Source organism: Glandiceps talaboti, chromosome 22 (assembly GCF_964340395.1).
Source record: "Glandiceps talaboti chromosome 22, keGlaTala1.1, whole genome shotgun sequence".
NCBI lineage: Eukaryota > Metazoa > Hemichordata > Enteropneusta > Spengelidae > Glandiceps > Glandiceps talaboti.
This window is the reverse complement of record NC_135570.1, coordinates 14245830-14264557: the sequence shown is the minus strand read 5'-3', so window position 1 is coordinate 14264557 and position 18728 is coordinate 14245830. Positions and strand designations below refer to the sequence as shown.

The window sequence follows — 18728 nt, the reverse complement described above, 5'->3', positions numbered from 1 at the left end:
TTGCACGTGCAACGCAAAATCTCGTATATCTGGAATGAGATGCTACGAGACTGCGCTACGCACATGCGCAGATTAGATCACCTGCTATCGCTAGGCAACAAGTTTAAACAGTTGATTTCCCGTCGATAGAGGGTATTGCTAAGCACTAGTCTCCACACACGGGAGATCGCAGGTGATAACAGGTACGATTTTTTGGACAAATTTGTCGTTTTGTCATTTCTTTCATGCTCTTCTGCCAAGTGCGCTTACGAAAAGCAATATCCACTGAGTAGAACGACAAATAACGTGGACAAACATTCGATAATGTATACGTTATCAAGATTAAGTGTAGCCTACTGTAGGGTTTCTTGTAATGTTATAATGCATTGGCAGCCATGTTTACAAATTAGAGTTGTTGCTGAGCAATTGCTATTATGAAGATCGAGGACCGGCTATGTGTTATTTTAGTCAACATTTCTGTTTGGCAATCTTTACACTCTCACATCCAGATTACAATAATGTGTTGACAGTTGTGAAGTTTATCTTGTCAGTTTTGAATACAACCACAATTTCTATGGTTGACTCAAGTTCAAGAAAGAGGGACATTATGTTTAAATTTTGACAGTAAATGGGTGTGTTGATAGAGTAGTATTCTAGTATGGCATGAATATAAACATTGTAATATTTACAGCCCCATTTTAGGACCGTCATCTGTAGACAGTCTAGGATATTTACCTGTGTTTTTTTGTGACAACTGTACAGGTAATGAACTCTCTTGCAAACATATGTATATGCGGCCTTACCTGTCTATTTGATATTTAGTTTTCACGATATTTTTTTTACTAAAATTGTTGCATAATTACTAATCTATAATAATAATAATAACAATAATAATAAGAGCACTTGTAAAGCCCCATATATCCTAAAAGTTCATAGGTACTGAAACACTACAAAAGTGATAAAAACTACGAGTGGAAAACATACTAAAAACAGTCTCAAATCTCAACGTTGTTCAGCTTTGCGATAGCCATTTAATATTTTGTTTGTTCTGAGCTGAATTTAATACAGAAAGATCAGCAGTTTATTTCATAATATTATTCAATTTTATTGTAAAAATTTGTGCATATTTATAATTCATCACCTAATGAGCTATTTCCAAATATTTATTCGTTTATGTTTATGTTTACTTGAATAAAAGGGAAAACAATGGAACATCGTTCATGATGCCTGAAAGAACTATCAATGTATTTATTCCGTTTATGTTTACTAGAATAAAAAGGGAAAACCGTTGACGTGAATCTGACTACAAGGGCACAACTGGACATCATTCAAGATGCCTGAAAGATCTATCAGTGTGTTGGAGGATCAGATCCGAACTAAGATTCTCTCCAGACGAGCTCGTGTGACCGAGTTCTTCAAAGACTATGACAGACTCAGATCTGGTTACATTTCAAGTAAGTTGAAATAATCTACATAACATACATTGCAGTACACAGTTTCAGATGTGTGGGGACTTTCACTCTCTACATACCACATAGTACAGCTCTTTGCAGAAAAGCTTGCCCAGGCTGTTAAATGAACTATCAAGATCAGTGAGACTGATCACAAGGTTTCATGTTGAGATAGACACCATAAAGATAACTCACAAACATCACTTATATAGTGTGGACTCTTTATTTAGTTATGATATGAACAGTAACTGCATGAAAGAAGCGGTTCAGTCGATTGCTGACCATGGATTTTGTTTGAACTTCAAGAAATTATACCTCATGTCTAGTGTAATTGTAGTAGTGTGCATGCTGTTACTGTTAATATTGTTAACTAAATTAAGACTTGATATCATAATTATTTGCCTGAGTTGAACATTAAAAAACATCTTTAAATGAAAGCTCATCTGTGTTGGTAATTCAGTGTTGGTAATTTTTAAACTTTTGATCCAAACACAAACTTGAAAATTGTTATCTGATATTTTTGACTGCGTACTTCAGTCTTTGTCAACAGATTGACCCATTTATTCAGAAAATTATTTTTAAAAACCATATCTATATTGCTATTCTACATATTACATATTTCTCACATGATGGCAAATAAAAATGTAGATAAATCCCAACATGGTCAGCATGACATTATGTATTCAGATCACTAACTACACATAACCATACATTTTCATGTGCGGATTTTTGGCTCTTGCCTTCCCTACATAGACGAGAGCCAAAAATCTCCCATGACTATTTCCTAGGCTAAACTCGCCTTCAGTAACATAGTCTGTTATTCATTCTACTGATAGGGAGTTCAAAGCAAAAACCTATAGACTTGGTATAAGGCAAAACAAAAAATTGTTTGGTTCTGGTTACCCGACCCCCACCTAGGTGTTCACTGTCAACCCTACACATTATTTTATGTATTCGAGGAAAAAAATCAGGACAATTATGATATCTCTCGCAAGAAATAGTGGATGATGCAAAAACTGGCACCATCTTAAAAAGACAATATAAAACTGTTCTTCCAGTCTGTACTGGCTGTACATCTGATGAGAAGAAACCAATAACACAGAGATCATAGGGAAAACAATGGAAAACATAACTACCTAAACTAGACACTCACACATGAAAAAATATATACCCCCGGCATATAAAAAATAACATAAAAAATCTACCTATCCCACCTATTCTAAAATTGAACGTAATTGGAACCACATAATTTTCATTTTTAAGCCTAAGCAATGAACAATACAGAAATAATGCGAGTCACATTTATTGTTATTCATCTAAATGTATCATAACATACACAAATATTTGTATGAACCATTAAAATTGAAATGTTTTTATAAGCAATGATGTACATATTGAACTATTTATTTAAGAGATATTATCATATTTATTGTATCATTATTGTTAGCAGCTGGTATTGATTGAACCATAACGGTAGATTAGTCTGTAGATTTGATACTGTTATTGGGAACAGATGTTTGTAATTAAAAGTATGTATTTTTTCCCCACAGCATCACAATTTAAGCGTGTTCTGGATCAAAGCTTTGGAATACAACTATTCCCCGAAGATGAGCAGGCACTGACAGATAAATACGAAGATAAAAACGATGGAATGATTAATTACCGTAAATTCTCTGATGTCATCGATTGCGGTGAGTATTCTGGGATAGTACACAGAATATCTGTTTAATTGGGTAACAGGGTTACGAACTAGTAAAATCAAAATCAATAACTCATATTAACCACAAAGTTTGGAGTAGTCACATGTTTCTGTTCTTGTATCAAAAGATGTAGTCCTGTCGATGTATGTTTTTTCATTAAACTTGCATTACTGACATTATGAGAGTCACTAAAAATGAAATGTTTTCAGTGAAAATATTAAAATTAATTCCTTTGGTGGTTATGCTTTCTCACATGCCACACCACATCTTAAAACAAATTGCCACTGGAGCTTCAACAGACACCCACAGTCAATGCCTTCAGGAAGAACCTTAAAACTCGAAGGTTTTCAATATTTAACTGTACAGCACCTCTGAACTCTACTTCGTATTGGATACAGGCACTCGATTGATTGATTGATTGATTGATTGATTGATTGATTGACTGACTGATTGATTGATTGATTGATTGATTGATTGACTGACTGGCAGTGATTGATTGATTGACTGACTGATTGATTTATTGATTGATTGATTGATTGATTGATTGACTGACTGACAGTGATTGATTGATTGATTGACTGATTGATTGATTGAGTGATTGATTGATTTATTGATTGACATCACAATTTAGCACAATTTATGCGACATTATTTTAAAAGTGAGTGGTAACTTTATATCTAAAATTGTATTTTTCACAGTTTTTGAACCCAATGATTTGAAGACTGAACCACAAGCAAGAAAAGTAGAAGTCACAGAATAGTAAGTATATCACCTTGCCATTGAATACTTATTACAGATGAGATAATGAAATATATTGCCCAGATATCACAAAGTCATTATTGTATTGTTAACCTTTTGAAATTCTTGGGTCATTATATCGATTATTCTCCTGGTACGATAATATTTCATAAATAGCATTATAAACCTGTGATATCACAGAGTTATTAATGATATAATGAGGTTATTACTCATATAATCACAGTGGGATATGACAAAGTCATTATTGGTATTATTACCCTGGAATATATATAAATTACTATTGTTATAATTATGAAGGGATATGGTGAAGTTTATGCTGTTGATGTAATTACCATGGGATATTGTGGAGTCATTATTAATGTTTATTACCCTCAGTGACAGTTTCATAATTATGTTTATCTTTAGACACATTTATCATAAGGTTTTTATCAGTATTTATCACCCTCAATACTAGTGGTTGTTATGTGATGCATTTCAAGATGTGTTTATCATCTGACATATACTGGCATTTATTGGAAAGTCGTTATTGCTATTTATTGCTCACAGTGGAGATTTGATATAGTTATTATGTGACACATTTCCAAAACGTTGTTTTCTTTATATCTTTTAGTCTGGGGACACATCGCTCTCAACGTCCTCTCAGTCCGTCCTTTCGTAGTAGATGTACTGATATTCTGAGGAGAATTGCACCATTTTATAAATACCATGGAATCAACGTCAGAACATGTTACGAAGACTTTGACAGACACCACAATGGGTTGGTCACAGAAAGCCAGGTAAGAAAGAAATCACATGGACACCATGTGACAGTCACACGACAAATGTGTTATGTAGATGTTGACAGACACCACAGTGGGTTGGTCACAGAAAGTCATGTAAGGAAGAAATCACATGAATATCATGTGACTGTCACATGATAAATGTGTTACGAAGACTTTGACAGACACCACAATGGATTGATCACAGAAAGTCATGTAAGATAGAAATAACTCGGACATCATGTGACAGTCACATGACATACATACTTTGTTTCAAATTAGACTTCAAACACGACATCGCAGTGTCACATAGATACCTGATATAGTTACATATCATAAATCAAAACAGCATAGTTATTGATGCAAAGATTTTCTGTTGGAATATCGATATCCTATCTGTAGATCTTTATTTTTTTCGGTCAGACGTTGAACTTTATTTTCGTTTATGTTACAGTTCTATCGTAGTTTTCCTGGTCCACCAGACGTGACAGAGAATGAGATGCAAACACTGGCTGAGAAATACCTGGATCCAAGTAAAGCTAGTCTCTGTAACTACTTGAATTTCCACCATGATGTAGAGGCTATCAAAGACACCTTGGTTGAGGATTTAGAATATCCAGGTAGCCCAGCTAAAGCTGAGTATAACATACCAGCCAAGGTAAGTCAACGTGTAGGAATTTCTGATTTGATGTATTTTTCCCAGGGGATTAATTCATCGTTATTGTCTCATCAGTGATGCTGATGAGGCGTTGGAAATGTCTGTTATCTCGTTAAGTACGAAGAAGAAAATTAGTCATCGAATAAATTGTTTTCAAATTACATCGTTTGGCTATTACCAATACACAAGACCTTCCTGTGGTACTCGAAATGGGTAGTTGAGACAGATAAAATGTAGTATTGTACCATGCGCAAGCCAGGTTCAATAAAAAAATATGGAATATATACTCTGGTCATTCTACCTCACAACATCGCATGCCTATGTCACGACAACACATTGTCTATGTCACTGGTTCTGCTGTGTTCGAAATATGAGTCAAAACATTCAAAAGTGCCATTACTTTCCCTGATTTTACTTTTATATTACTGGCGCTGGTATAATTATGTATATTCCCCAATATTGTTTCTTCATTCAGCTGGAAAATACTCATGACCTAAGGGTTGTCACTATAAGTCGCTTGCTGAGTGGTGACAAGTGCCCTGTGGTCACTTGTGTTTTCCTTGGCTGAACAAAGAAAAATATTGGGGCATAATATCTAGTTATAGGAAAATATCACATTTGCAAACTACTTCTATCAACTATGATTTCTGTTGTTTGGTTCTTTAATGGTTCAGTGAATTATGTAGATTAGGGGTTGGTATAATTAACCCCCCCCCCCAAAAAAAAAAAAAAATCAAAAAAAATCAGAAGGTTTGATATTGCTCAGTGATCAAATCAAGATTATATAAGTCTTAATGTGTTGTTTTCTTTTCTAATTCAGACTGTAGCACCACGATCCGTTGATGATGTCTTTGACAAGATCCGTACAGCTGTGTACAAAAATGGTATCCGTACCACTGAGTTTTTCCGTGACCACGACAGACTACGTAGCTACATTATCACCGAGAACCAGTTCATCTGCGGTCTGTCATTGGCTGTGGGCAAGGAGGCACAGTTATCACGCAGTGATATACAGAAAGTGGTGGATTACTACAAAATCAAAGACGGCAGAGTACGATACAAGGAATTCTGTGACCTGATGGAAAATGGTAAGTCTTGTTGAAAGAGATCAATGTAGTGAAATGGTTAGGTGACGTCACAAAAAAGATTGTATGTGGGAGGGAGGTAAAATTTCAATGTAAGAATATAACCATAAGCTAACTCAGTAACATCTGCTGAGCACAATTCTGCAAGTTGTTGAGGAAAATAGATAGCTTTGAAATTCAATTTTAATCGGACAATTGTGTTAAAAGAAAATGAAGGAGCATAGCATAAAATGTTGGTGTATATATTTTAATTTTATGGTGCATTCTTACCAATCAACTTGCTATCTATATATAATTTATAAATAACAAACCGTCATGAATTCACTTGTTTGTATCTGCAGCATTTAATGACCCAGACTTGGAGAAGAAACCAACAATGGAAGTGAAAAGACCACCACTCGGTGCTTTGTCCAGGTATCTCAATCCATTGAGTGACGTAGAAGAAGCTAGAGTAGCTGAGGTGTTGATGGATTTATCAGTGACCGTACAAGAACGACGTATCATGATGTATGCCTATTTCAAAGACTATGACAGAGTATGTACAATTTCTAACACTTTATTTTTCTTTTGAATAAGTTTTTAAACAGGAGATTGAGAATACAGCGCCCTCACTCAAATTGGAGGTATCATCACCTCATAGAACCGTTTCTTAAGAGCTTTGTCCCTTGGTATTCTGTAGAAGTGTAAATCAGGGATGTTTTTCGTATTGTTCAGACATCGGGGAAAGCAGCAGTGTTCTATGATTAACTGAGTAACCTATACAATGTATACCCCTAAGGTACACACAGACAGGCAGTAGAGTGCCACCATGGCAAATTTTGGAAAGGCCCATTTTAAAATCTTTTCAATACTTGTCTATCTATAGACAATACAATCTGTGATATCCTAGAAAAGCAAGTTCAGTGTGTACCACAATCATTTATAGCATGAATATGAAGTATGTAAGTGAAATCATTTTGCTTGGGTGTTAGGCCTAAAAATAAAAATTGTGCAGTTCCGATTACACTCAATTTTAGAATAGGTGGGGTAGGTAGATGTTTTTAGAGGTTTTTTAGTTGTTTTTTTTCATGTGTGACTAGTTCAGGTAGTTATGTTTTCTGTTGTTTTCCATATGGTCTCTCTCTGTGTTATTGGCTTCTTCTCATCAGATGTACAGACATTACAGATTGGAAGAACGGTTTTATATTGTCTTTTTAAGTTGATGTCATTTTCCACATCCACTATTTCTTGCGAGACTTCACAATTTTCGCAATTTTATTTTATTTTTCTCGAATACATAAAAAAAAAGTTTAGGGTCAGCGTAAAAAACTAGGTGGGGTCGGGTAACCGGAACCAAACAATTTTTTTTTAGACCTTATAGGGTTCATTACAAGTTAATTTCTGTCTTTTCAACAGAGCAAAGCAAATACAAGAAACATCACATTTTCCCAGTTTGGTCGTATCTTACATTTCTTGAGTCTCAATGTGCAATCAGAAGACTTCAAGTTACTTTGTCGTAAATTTGAAGACCCAGAACGCCGTGGAGATGTCAACTATCCAGCATTTGTCCAAGCTGTGGACAGAGGTAATATATCTGATTTGTCAAGTTACAATCATTCAATCCAGAAATGTACTTAGTTGTCAATACCATGACAGAACCCCATATGCACATGAGTACAAGTGTTACATACTTTCATGAGCATAGCGAGTGTAGCATGGCATACTCAGGGTATTTGTATGAGTGCTTGCAGTGTTTTCTGCACCTATACTTTCACTCACCACACTTGTGAAAGTGCAGCAGAAAACACTGCAAGCATGAGTGCAGATACACTGAGTATATACCCACACTGGCACTCATGTGGCATGGGGATCTGTTATTATATATGTTTATCTGATATGGCAGATTTCCATAAAAACCATACAGTGCAATCACAAGATTTTGTGTGTAGTGAACGATTGCGTCCTCACTTGTATATCATTTGCATACAGCTAGGTATGCAATAATGTTTTTGATATTGCACTGCAGTGAAAATACCACTAGTATGTGTGTGCACCAGTGCAAGTAATTTGTGGTACATATCTAATATTACCTTGTTGTTGTTGTTGTTGTTGTTGTTGTTGTTGTTGTTGTTGTTGTTGTTGTTGTTGTTGTTGTTGTTGTTGTTGTTGTTGTTGTTGTTGTTGTTGTTGTTGAAGAAAGCATTTAAAAAAAATTAATTTCTTCACTATGAAGAAGGATAGATAAGTTAATTTGTTTTCTTTTTATAATTCATTTTCAAATTGTGTTCCTTACCCAAAAACTCGTGCAAACTTTATTAAGATAACACTAATGCAATGACCTGGGATTGAAACATAGTCCTTTAAACTTTAAATTTGAGATTTAATGTCTGCCACATTCATATCTTTTGTTAATGATTGTTATACATTGTCTATTTTAATGCAGAATTTGTTGGATTTACTATTGGAAGTGATGAAAAGAAAGATGCAGGAGATGCTTCTGTCGTGACCAAGAAACCTGTTGATATCAGTAAAGTCAACTTTGAAGAAGTTTTAGGCAGAATACGACATCATTCATTAGTTAATAGGATCAGGGTAAGAATATGTACTTTATTTTTTTTTATCTAAGATGTAAAAAGGAACGATAGGTACACCAGTACACTGGTGGGCTAAGTAAGTGATGGTTCACTGCAGAAGAAGGGAAAAAAATTCAAGGTACAAACATACACGTATGTGTAGTTAGTGTGTCCTCTCAGCCAATTTGACACGCCACTGATGCACACAATATCTAGTGATACACCAAAATTTGGCATTCCCCTATCTCTTTATACTATGTGGTGACTCACAAGAAATCTCGGTTTTTCTCATTTTGACTCACAACAACAAATTTTAGCTATCATTAGAGGACACACTGTGTGTAGTTAAAAACAAGCACCAGCCTCTGTACAAAGTGAAACTTTTACACTAAAAAATGTATACATTCGTATACTTGAAAAAATATACATACTTGTACACTAGAAAACAATGTATAAACTTGTACACAAGAAAATAATGTGTACACGTTTACATTGAAAATATATACACACTTGTACACTGGAAAAAAACCTACCGGATACTAAAATCAAAATGTGTGATAGATATTTGTACTTTAGTATGACGTTATTTGTGTGGTATTTTTTATTTACTAATTCTTCTTTATCTTTCAGGTGAATGAATACTTCCAAGACTTTGATCCGCTACGCAATGGTTCAATCTCGCAGACCCGTTTCCGTATTGGTCTTACAGCCATGGGATTGAGTACTATGGGACAGAGTAACTTGTCCGAGGCAGAGTTTCTTGCTCTATGTGCTTACTATAATGATCCTAAACACCCCGGTAGAGTACTCTGGCCAAACTTCAAAGTAGATGTCGATACAGGTAACTATAGCAACAGTGTCCGTGTTATGTTGAAAAAAAATTGCAATGTGTTTATCATTTTTTTGATGTGTAAAGGCCCACTGCAGAGTAGGATTTAAATTTAGGTTTGAAAATTAGTTTTTTTTGCCCCAAAAGTTGGTCTAGAACAAAAGAATGATCTCAAGTAATCCTCATTTGATAATTAACACTGATGTGATGGCCTAGGATTGAAACATAGGCCTTTAAGACATTGAAAAGTAGAAGAATATGATATAAGCTTTCTATAGTGACTGTACTAAAGTTAAAAACTTAAAAATCCTAATCTAATGTGGGCTTTTACATCAAGATGAAAAATAGATTGCAATTTTTGTCACTAAAGAAGCTCGGTGAGCGTTCCCTTTCTTACACTGCTCCAGTTTTGAAGTCTTCCCCAAAGTCTTCTTCACTCTCACTCTAAGTCTTCCTTCCGCTCTGACCTTAAAACTTCCCTATTTCAATCTTAACTCTCACTCACTTACACACTTCTCTCTACACACCTTCCATGTTTTCAAATTGTTTCTCAATATCCTCTCATTCTGTTAGTAGTTCTGTGTCTGTGCCTGGAGCTCTTCAGAGAACAGGCACATTATAAATTCACTTTCTTCATATTATTATTATTATTAAAACTGTATTTGACCAACTTGCTAGTTCGCATCAATTACAGAGAAATATTTGTGTCTTAATTTATTAAAAATGTGTTGTCTTTTATAAAATTAATGTACATGAAAATAAAAATTTGATGTACTGAGAATACCGAACTAATACTTGGTAACTTCATTTTTCATGAGCGTGTTTTGATTCAAATTTGATATTTAGAAATCAGCGTTTATATCAAAATGAGAAGTTGTCAAACTTATTTTGAATTCCTTGGATAAAACTAAATGTATGTCAACACTCCGTTAAAACAGAAAAAATACTATTTCCTGTGTTGATTAAGTAAGATTTATGGTTTGTGGATCTTTCTATTTATTACCAGTGTTTACTCAAGTTGAGCCAAACTTAGAGAAGACCCCAACAAACGAAGTTCCTACACAAGACACTTTCTTAATGGATAAACCTGGTACAACAAACTGGAACAACGTCGATGGAATGGTGGTTTCAATCGTAGACAACGTAATGGAGAGAATGCGACAACGAGCCATGCAACGACGAGTTCTCGCAAAGCCTTGTTTCCAGGACTTCGATCGTCATAATCGCGGCCACGTGACCAACTCACAATTTCGTCAGTGTTTGACGTATCTCAGCCTCACCGCAACAGAAGATGAAATGATCGCTTTGGAAATGAAATTTGCAGATAATTTTGGGTTTAATTATTTGAGGTTCTTAGAAGAGTTACAACCAGGTGTCAAACAAGACATGAAGTATCAGGAAAGATTGGTTGAACTACACGCTGTCAACAGTAGAGTGGTTAATCTAGAGAAGAATGCATGCACAGATGTCGACAGTGTTCTCACCAAAATCAAGTCCAAGGTGAGTGAAATCAGCAACAAACTGACAAAATGAAGTTCCTGCAAATTAATACATGAACTATAAAAATATCAGTCTGTGTTATATCTTAATATTTTGGTATTAGTATTAATACAACACAGACTTACTATTTAAGAGTAGATGAACCTGTCATTTTTTTTCTTGAAAACTTCCACAAGCTCAATTTACATGATGTACACCATTTTTTTCCAGTATGATATAGTCTAAGTTCCTATACAGTATCGTTACCATTTACACCTCCACTCACAGTATGTCAAAGCCATTACTCTAGAAGTCCTGAGATGCATGAGATGAAATTTAAAATTCATTCACAGCCACCCACACAGTCATTAACATCATGTCTTTGTTAATCAATCTCAAAATTCTAACCAATAAATACAATTTTATGGCCATGTCACATAACGGCAATAGTTTATGTTCACAAACAAATCACATACACCTAAAGAGGCCATAAAACTGTTCTTATTAAACCATGAAATGTAATACAAGTCTCTGCTGTTCCATCCTGCGGTGCCAAGTGTTATTGATCCAATTCGTTTGTTTACTTTCCCTGTTTGTAACAGTTTCCGTTTGTCCACGGGCTGGTGTCGGCAGTTGTTATGGAAAACATGATTGAACTTGGATATTTAAAATAGCTCAAGTCTATCATTTGAAATTATTTCAGAAAATTCAAACATCTGTTTTTATTTTCTCAGGTGATGAAAGAGAGGATTCGTATTTTGGAATTCCTACGTGATTACGACAAACTTCGTACAGGACGCATGAAGAAGGAGACATTCCGTCGTGCTTTGGATCCTGCCAATCTTGGTTTAAAGGGGTCAGAGGTCGCCATTCTTGAACAAGCGTAAGTATACTCAATGTTTAACTTCAACTACACTACGGTATTGATGTGTGAGGGTGCCCCGTCACTGGGTACCTAATAGACTAACTGCTACAGTTGATCCAGTGAGGTTTAATATGAACAACAAACTTCATGTGAATATTGCTCATTAGAGTGCCCTCCTTTATAAAAATTCATGTTTCAACTTCACTTCAACTATACCTTCAAGTCATTCTCTGATTTTGTCGATGGTTGGCAAATGAAATACTAGTAAATGGCATTATATTATACCAGTATATGGATGGTGCAAATCAAGAGATCTGATTGGTCAAGACAACAAACTAACACATCTAAAATAGTGACGAATGCACAGTCGTATGCAACACGAACATCATTGAAACGTTCATCATTGAAATCATTAATGAACTTCAAGTAGTGAATAGATAGACCATCGATATCATGAAGATCTAAGTATATAAACACTTGTTTCCCAAGAAGTCCAGTGAGGGCCATCCCTCATGGGTTCAGTGTTAATGTAGGAGTAAACCAGAGTACCCGAGGAAAAGCTGCATTGTTCTGTAGAGTCAAACTGAACGACACTCTTCTTACACTGTGGTAAATTTAATCAAACCTTGAATGCGATCAGCCGCAATGATAAGAGGCAAGTGGTTTAACCACTCAGCCACCAATAACCCCAAGCGTGGTAAATTCTTAGTGCAATAAGTTACAATGCTGACAATTAATTGCTATTCATCTCTACTCCTTCAGTTTCCAGTCTCCAGTAGATCCCAACTATGTGGAATACTTGAAATTCAATGATGAGATAGAAGGCATCTTTACTGTGAAGAATTTAGAGAAGGCACCGTTGTTAACACCACAACAATACCGTGTACCCATAGAAGTGGAACAGAATGTACTCCCTCCGGAAGAAAAAATGTGCTTGCAGCAGACACTGGAAAGATTAGCTAATAGGGTAAGTAATCAATTTAATTAATGGTTGATAGGCCATTCCAGATTGCAAACAGGAAATAGATAATACAGCGCCCTCGCTCATATTGGGAGTATCATCACCTCATAGTACTGGTTCTTAAGAACTTTATCCCTTGGTATTCTGTAGAAGTGTAAATCAGGGATGTTTTTCATATTGTTCAGACATCGAGGAAAGCAGCAGTGCTCTATGATTAACCGAGTAACCTATACCATGTATACCCCCAAGGTACATACAGACGGGAAGTAGAGCACACCATGGCAAATTTTTGGAAAGGCGTATTATCAGTTGGGGAGTGGTTATCTCATTTGCCTAGTACAGCTGCAGTCTGGGTGCAAATCAATCTCATTAAAATCTGATGTAGGGAACTGGGCACAATTTCGTTACTTGCCACCTACTTTTATTGTCATTTATTCTTTTTTTGTTCTGTCGACACATGATACCTACATCTGACACAATCAATTAGGAAAGCAATTTTGAACGTTTTGACTCATATTTTGAACACAGCAGAACTAGTGACATAGACATGCATTGTCATGATGTAGAACGACCAGAGTATATATCCCATATCTTGGCTCCTGTATGATATAATAGAAAATATATCAAAGTGCAGAGCATATTAATTAATTATCATGCTCAGCCTGCATGCATCTAAAATCAATCTTTTGTTTTGTATATTTGGTAGGTTCGTACAAGAAGTATGCAGTTGTTCCCACTGTTTGAAGATTATGACCGCGTACATAATGGCACGGTGTCTAGATCCCAATTCAGACGTGTCCTCAGTGAATTGGAGCTCAACAGTTTAGTCAGCGAAAGAGAATTCCAACTTCTATATGAACAGTTCCATGTCAAAATCGGCGACAAAGACGACGTTAATTACATCGCTTTCTGTGATGCTATTTATCCATTAGCTAAGTTTGAGTGGAGAAAACCATAGACCAGAAAAGAAAAAAGGACTTTCTGAATTATCACAAAAAATGTGTATTACCAGGTTGTCGAAAAGTCCATCCATATAATCACACATTTACAAATTATCAAATCGTCCATAAATTGATATGCAAAGACCATTGTGCAGGATATTTTTTGAAGACTGTATGTATATATAAGAAGAAAAAATTGAACAGGACTTTTTATTTTGTTTGTTTCATAATTTCAGTGGCTTTGAACCAGATCAAATGCTTGTATTTTAACATTCTACTACTCTCTGTGTTATTAATAGACAACACATGCTATCTATCCTATCAGCTGACTCATTCATCCGAAATATATCATACCATGAAACTGACACTATGGAAGAAAATATTGTGTGTTTTTGGTGGTTTAGCTGTTTTTTAGACATATTTGAAAGACAATGTAATAAATTTATGAAAAGGTTGAATGATATAATACTGTGTATATTTCAAAATTTGTCTGTTTCTTGTCACTGAAGTATTCAATAAACTCATTTGTATAACAAATGTCGGTTTTCTTTTTTTGTTTTCTTTTTTGTATGCTGTGGTTCGACATTTGCAGAAGTACTTTTAACTTCTTTGATTTTTTGCACATTACTCACTAACATCAGTGGTATATGCAATCTCAATAGGCCATTCCAGACTGCAAACAGGAAATTGAAAATACAGCGCCCTCACTCAAATTGGGGTTATCATCATTTAGTTGTCCTTGGTATCCAATGGACCAGTTCCAAGATTCATTGCGCGTCTCTCTATACAATGCCATGTATTCTGTATGCACAGGAGGGGTTTGCACGCGCTAATCAGGGGGATGATTGTCACCTGACCGTACCCTGGGTTTTCCAGTAAATTCCAACTCTGTCATTGATGGCATTCAGTCTTTGTTCTGTAAAATCACCCATAATTAAAGAGGTCAATATGTCTACCATCATTTCCTGATGAAAATGTTATTTCAAATGTAATAAAGACTAAATCTAACAACATAAGCGACGTCCTCTCGCGCAATGCATCTTGGAACTGGAAAATCGACTATAGAAGTGTAAATCAGGGATATTTTTCATATTGTTCTGACATCGAGGAAAGCAGCAGTGCTCTATGATTAACTGAGTAACCTATACCATGTATACCCCTAGGTACACACAGACAGGAAGTAGAGCGCCACCATAGCAAATGTTGAAAATACCTATTCCACTAATCCTTAATATTTTCAAACTTTACAGATGTAAAGTTAGCTCTTTTATACATAATCTGATGTATCACAAGTCTGCACACTCTATTACAGATTACTTTACTCTTATAGATCATCCCTATGATACAAGGCAAAGACATAGTGGTAACCTTTTTCTACAGTATAATCATAGGTCATTTGGTCAATCTTCCATTTCATACTCTGGCGTCAAAGCCTGGAATAATCTGCCTGTTGAGATTCAGTCTATTGGCTCATGCATAAATTTTTAAAAAGACAGCTAAAAAAAGCTGTTATTCTCAGAATATGTATAACTGTAATGTCATGTACAACTTTTCATAAATTGATAGTGGAAATTGTATGTGTATCAATTTTACTGTTCCATTGTTGTTTGTTGTGCTTTGTCTTTTTTTAAATGTTTCTTATTTGTGATAGTTCTTATAACAATCTGTAATGTTGTATATATACACCTAAAAGTATTAGTGTGCTTGTTAGTCACTAAGGGGATACAAGCTTGACTAGCTTTGCTATTCATTGATACCTTTTGCCATGTTGTATTCTGTATATGTATCTATTTTAATTTTAAGTAATTTTCATTATATTATCATTACTACTATTTATAATCACAATTTGACTTCCCCTCTACTACTCAATTCTAAGTACCTGTCATAGCATTTTATATCTTACTCGAGAGTCAAAAATAGAACAAGGAAGTTGACTTATTCTCACTGGCACCAAGAGTAATGCGTGAATCATATATGAAGCAGAAGTTGTGGCATCAACCCAAGATGATGTGCCTAGGTGGTCAAATTCTATCTCAGGTTAAAAGAGAATCCCTAAGTCAGCTATCCTTCTATCTAAGTCTACATATCAAGCTCCATTTCCAGTCAGTGTGTGAAATTAAAGGAAAATGACTACTGGTCATAAGGACCGACAGGTGGCATAATGTTGCTAGTCCTTACAGAAAACTGCTAGTCCGTAATCAATGCATGCATGCATTTATCCATGCATCCATCTTGCAGTCATCCATCCATACAGACAGACAGACAGACAGACAGACAGCCACACACACACACACACACACACACACACACACACAGATGGTGATTTTATGAAACATCATCAATGGTATTAAACCAGTTTCTTGACATGACAAGAATTGATACACAGTCCATCAAAAATACAATAAAAACGTTAAAGTTAATCTTTATTACTTTAACTACGATAAAGCCTCAAAATTTAAACACAAATAATTCTGTTAATCTAGTTCATCCTCATACTCGACAATTAACTTTTCAAACTTCTGAATTAATTCTCCCAGACCTGCTCTCATGTTAGGGGCATAGAAACATGACTCTAGTATCTCAACCAAGGTATAACCATCAATTTGGTCACGGTCATCCTGGTCACGGCACCATTTGTGACCCCTGGCATCGGTCCGGTTGTGATCGTCGATGTTATCTTGGATTGCGTTGTGTATTTTTAGCCCAAACCCTCCAGGGGAACACGATCATACACTGACTCAGTCGCAGACATGGTTCACACTATAAGTTGTAATGTCTTTATTGCTATCAGTCAGCGGCTCCATCTGTCCATGGCAGTACCTATTGTCAGACAGCTATTGTCACACAGCCATATTGCAAAAGAGAATTACAATACTTATTTATACAAGTAGACAAAATAACTGTTTCAAAATATCATTCTTATATCAACCAAAATTATAATCATTCTTATATCAACCAAAATTATAATATCTGTTGTCATGCGCATATCATTCAAAACAACATTGTGACACATTTTGCAATAATTATGGTTACACTATCAAAATAAATGGGTTTCAGACATGTTGAGCTGTTTACAGAAATTCTGTGTAAGCAGAGGATTATTACTTTAGTTATTGCGTATCAAGGTGTACAAGACTTACAAAATGAAAACAACTTCTACATGTAATATATTGTTACACAGTACACATTGTATTAACCAAAATTGGTGTACAAGTACTGGAATGTTGACAGCATGTAAAAAAAGTATCTACCTATGCAGATTTGAATATATTATCTAGTTGAGGTGGTATATACAGTTCATAATAAATATCATAACAATGAAAATATATACAATAATGTATATTTGAGTTGGTACATAATCCCCCTTGCTTGTTTGAAATATCAATATATGTGGGTTTCATTCAGTACACTTCAAATTCTGTTTTCTCTATATGTGACATCATGTAGACAACTAATTCTTCCTTGATATTGTTAATTTGTACACTAAAAGTAGCAAATTTTAACCTGGTCTAGCTGGCTCACACAACTCGTACATGGTATGGTTATGATGTGATTGTATAGTCCTGCTTGGTGCTGAGCGAAGCGCGTGCGAGCAGTCCGAGACCGTCTGCAAGCAGGACCAGGTATGGTAACACTACTAGTATGTTGAAGATCATGACACTCTCCTTTGGTAGTGCGCCCCCAACGGTGAATGCGATAGCTGTTACCAGAGATATTGTTACCATCGCTTCTATTTCCTCTTTCATCGCTGTATTTTAATAATAATGAAACTACAGTGGGTTATTCCAGTTAAATATGGAAACTTAAGACCAATAACAAATTTTCATGACGTTACATTTCGTTTATATGCATACCCAACTATAACCATTTCTAGACTAATCACTACCAGACTACACAGGAATACCATACAGGGAAAATGAAAACAACTTCTACATGTAATATATTGTTACACAGTACACATTTTATTAACCAAAATTGGTGTACAAGTACTGAAATGTTGACAGCATGTAAAAAAGTATCTACCTATGCAGATTTGAATATATTATCATAATTGAGTGTTAGGTAAAGCCTAACAAAAAAATTGTTTGGTTCTAGTTACCTGACTTTTCACTACAGACCTGCAAATTTAATGTATGCGAGAAAAAAAAATCGCAAAAATTGTGAAGTCTTGCAAGAAATAGTGGATGCGGAAACTGACATCAACTTAAAATTACAATATAAAACTGTTCTTCCAATCTGCAATGGCTGTACATCTGATGGGAAGAAACCAATAACACAGAGACCACAAAATATTATTGTTAGGCCGAATAAATATATGTACAAAATACTAACAATGCATCTGTTGCAGACCTCACTGTATGCATGTGAATCCCCCATCTGAATATTAATAAGATAACCGAGTGTGGGAGGTGAAAGTGTAATATTGCACTTCAGATTAATGCCATTTATATGGGTTTATGTGCATACACAGACATGCACCAGTCTCTGGGGAGATTTTTTTGTCTCATATTCTTCAAATGTTTTGAGTATGTTATTCAGTTTGGAAAAATGACCAACTTTTTTTTTTTCATTTACGAGTAGTTTCCCATGTGTTAAGGTATTCACCCAACTGTTTGAAATCACCACTCAGGTCATTATCTAACAAAGAAACACATGTGTGTTTAAAAAAATCTTTATTCAAATTAAGAGAGAAAATGCCAGGCGACTTGAG

At 35.3% G+C, this 18728-nt stretch overlaps 1 protein-coding gene across 2 annotated transcripts; it reads left to right on the top strand.

Moving 5' to 3' along the window:
• Positions 1-98: 98 nt before the first annotated feature.
• On the top strand, positions 99-14520 carry LOC144452116 (uncharacterized). 2 transcript variants are annotated; one of them, XM_078143138.1, is made up of 16 exons: positions 148-182; positions 671-741; positions 1250-1433; positions 2981-3121; positions 3829-3889; positions 4500-4665; positions 5102-5305; positions 6126-6393; positions 6732-6925; positions 7786-7954; positions 8813-8961; positions 9573-9783; positions 10778-11271; positions 11985-12133; positions 12878-13082; positions 13783-14520. In XM_078143138.1, exons 3-16 carry the CDS (start codon positions 1313-1315, stop codon positions 14032-14034), a joined length of 2784 nt encoding a protein of 927 aa, XP_077999264.1. In that variant the 5' UTR covers positions 148-182; positions 671-741; positions 1250-1312; the 3' UTR covers positions 14035-14520. The 2 variants fall into 2 exon arrangements, with proteins under 2 accessions (XP_077999263.1, XP_077999264.1); XM_078143137.1 differs by lacking the exon at positions 671-741 and having other exon boundaries at positions 99-182.
• The last annotated feature ends 4208 nt before the right edge of the window (positions 14521-18728 follow it).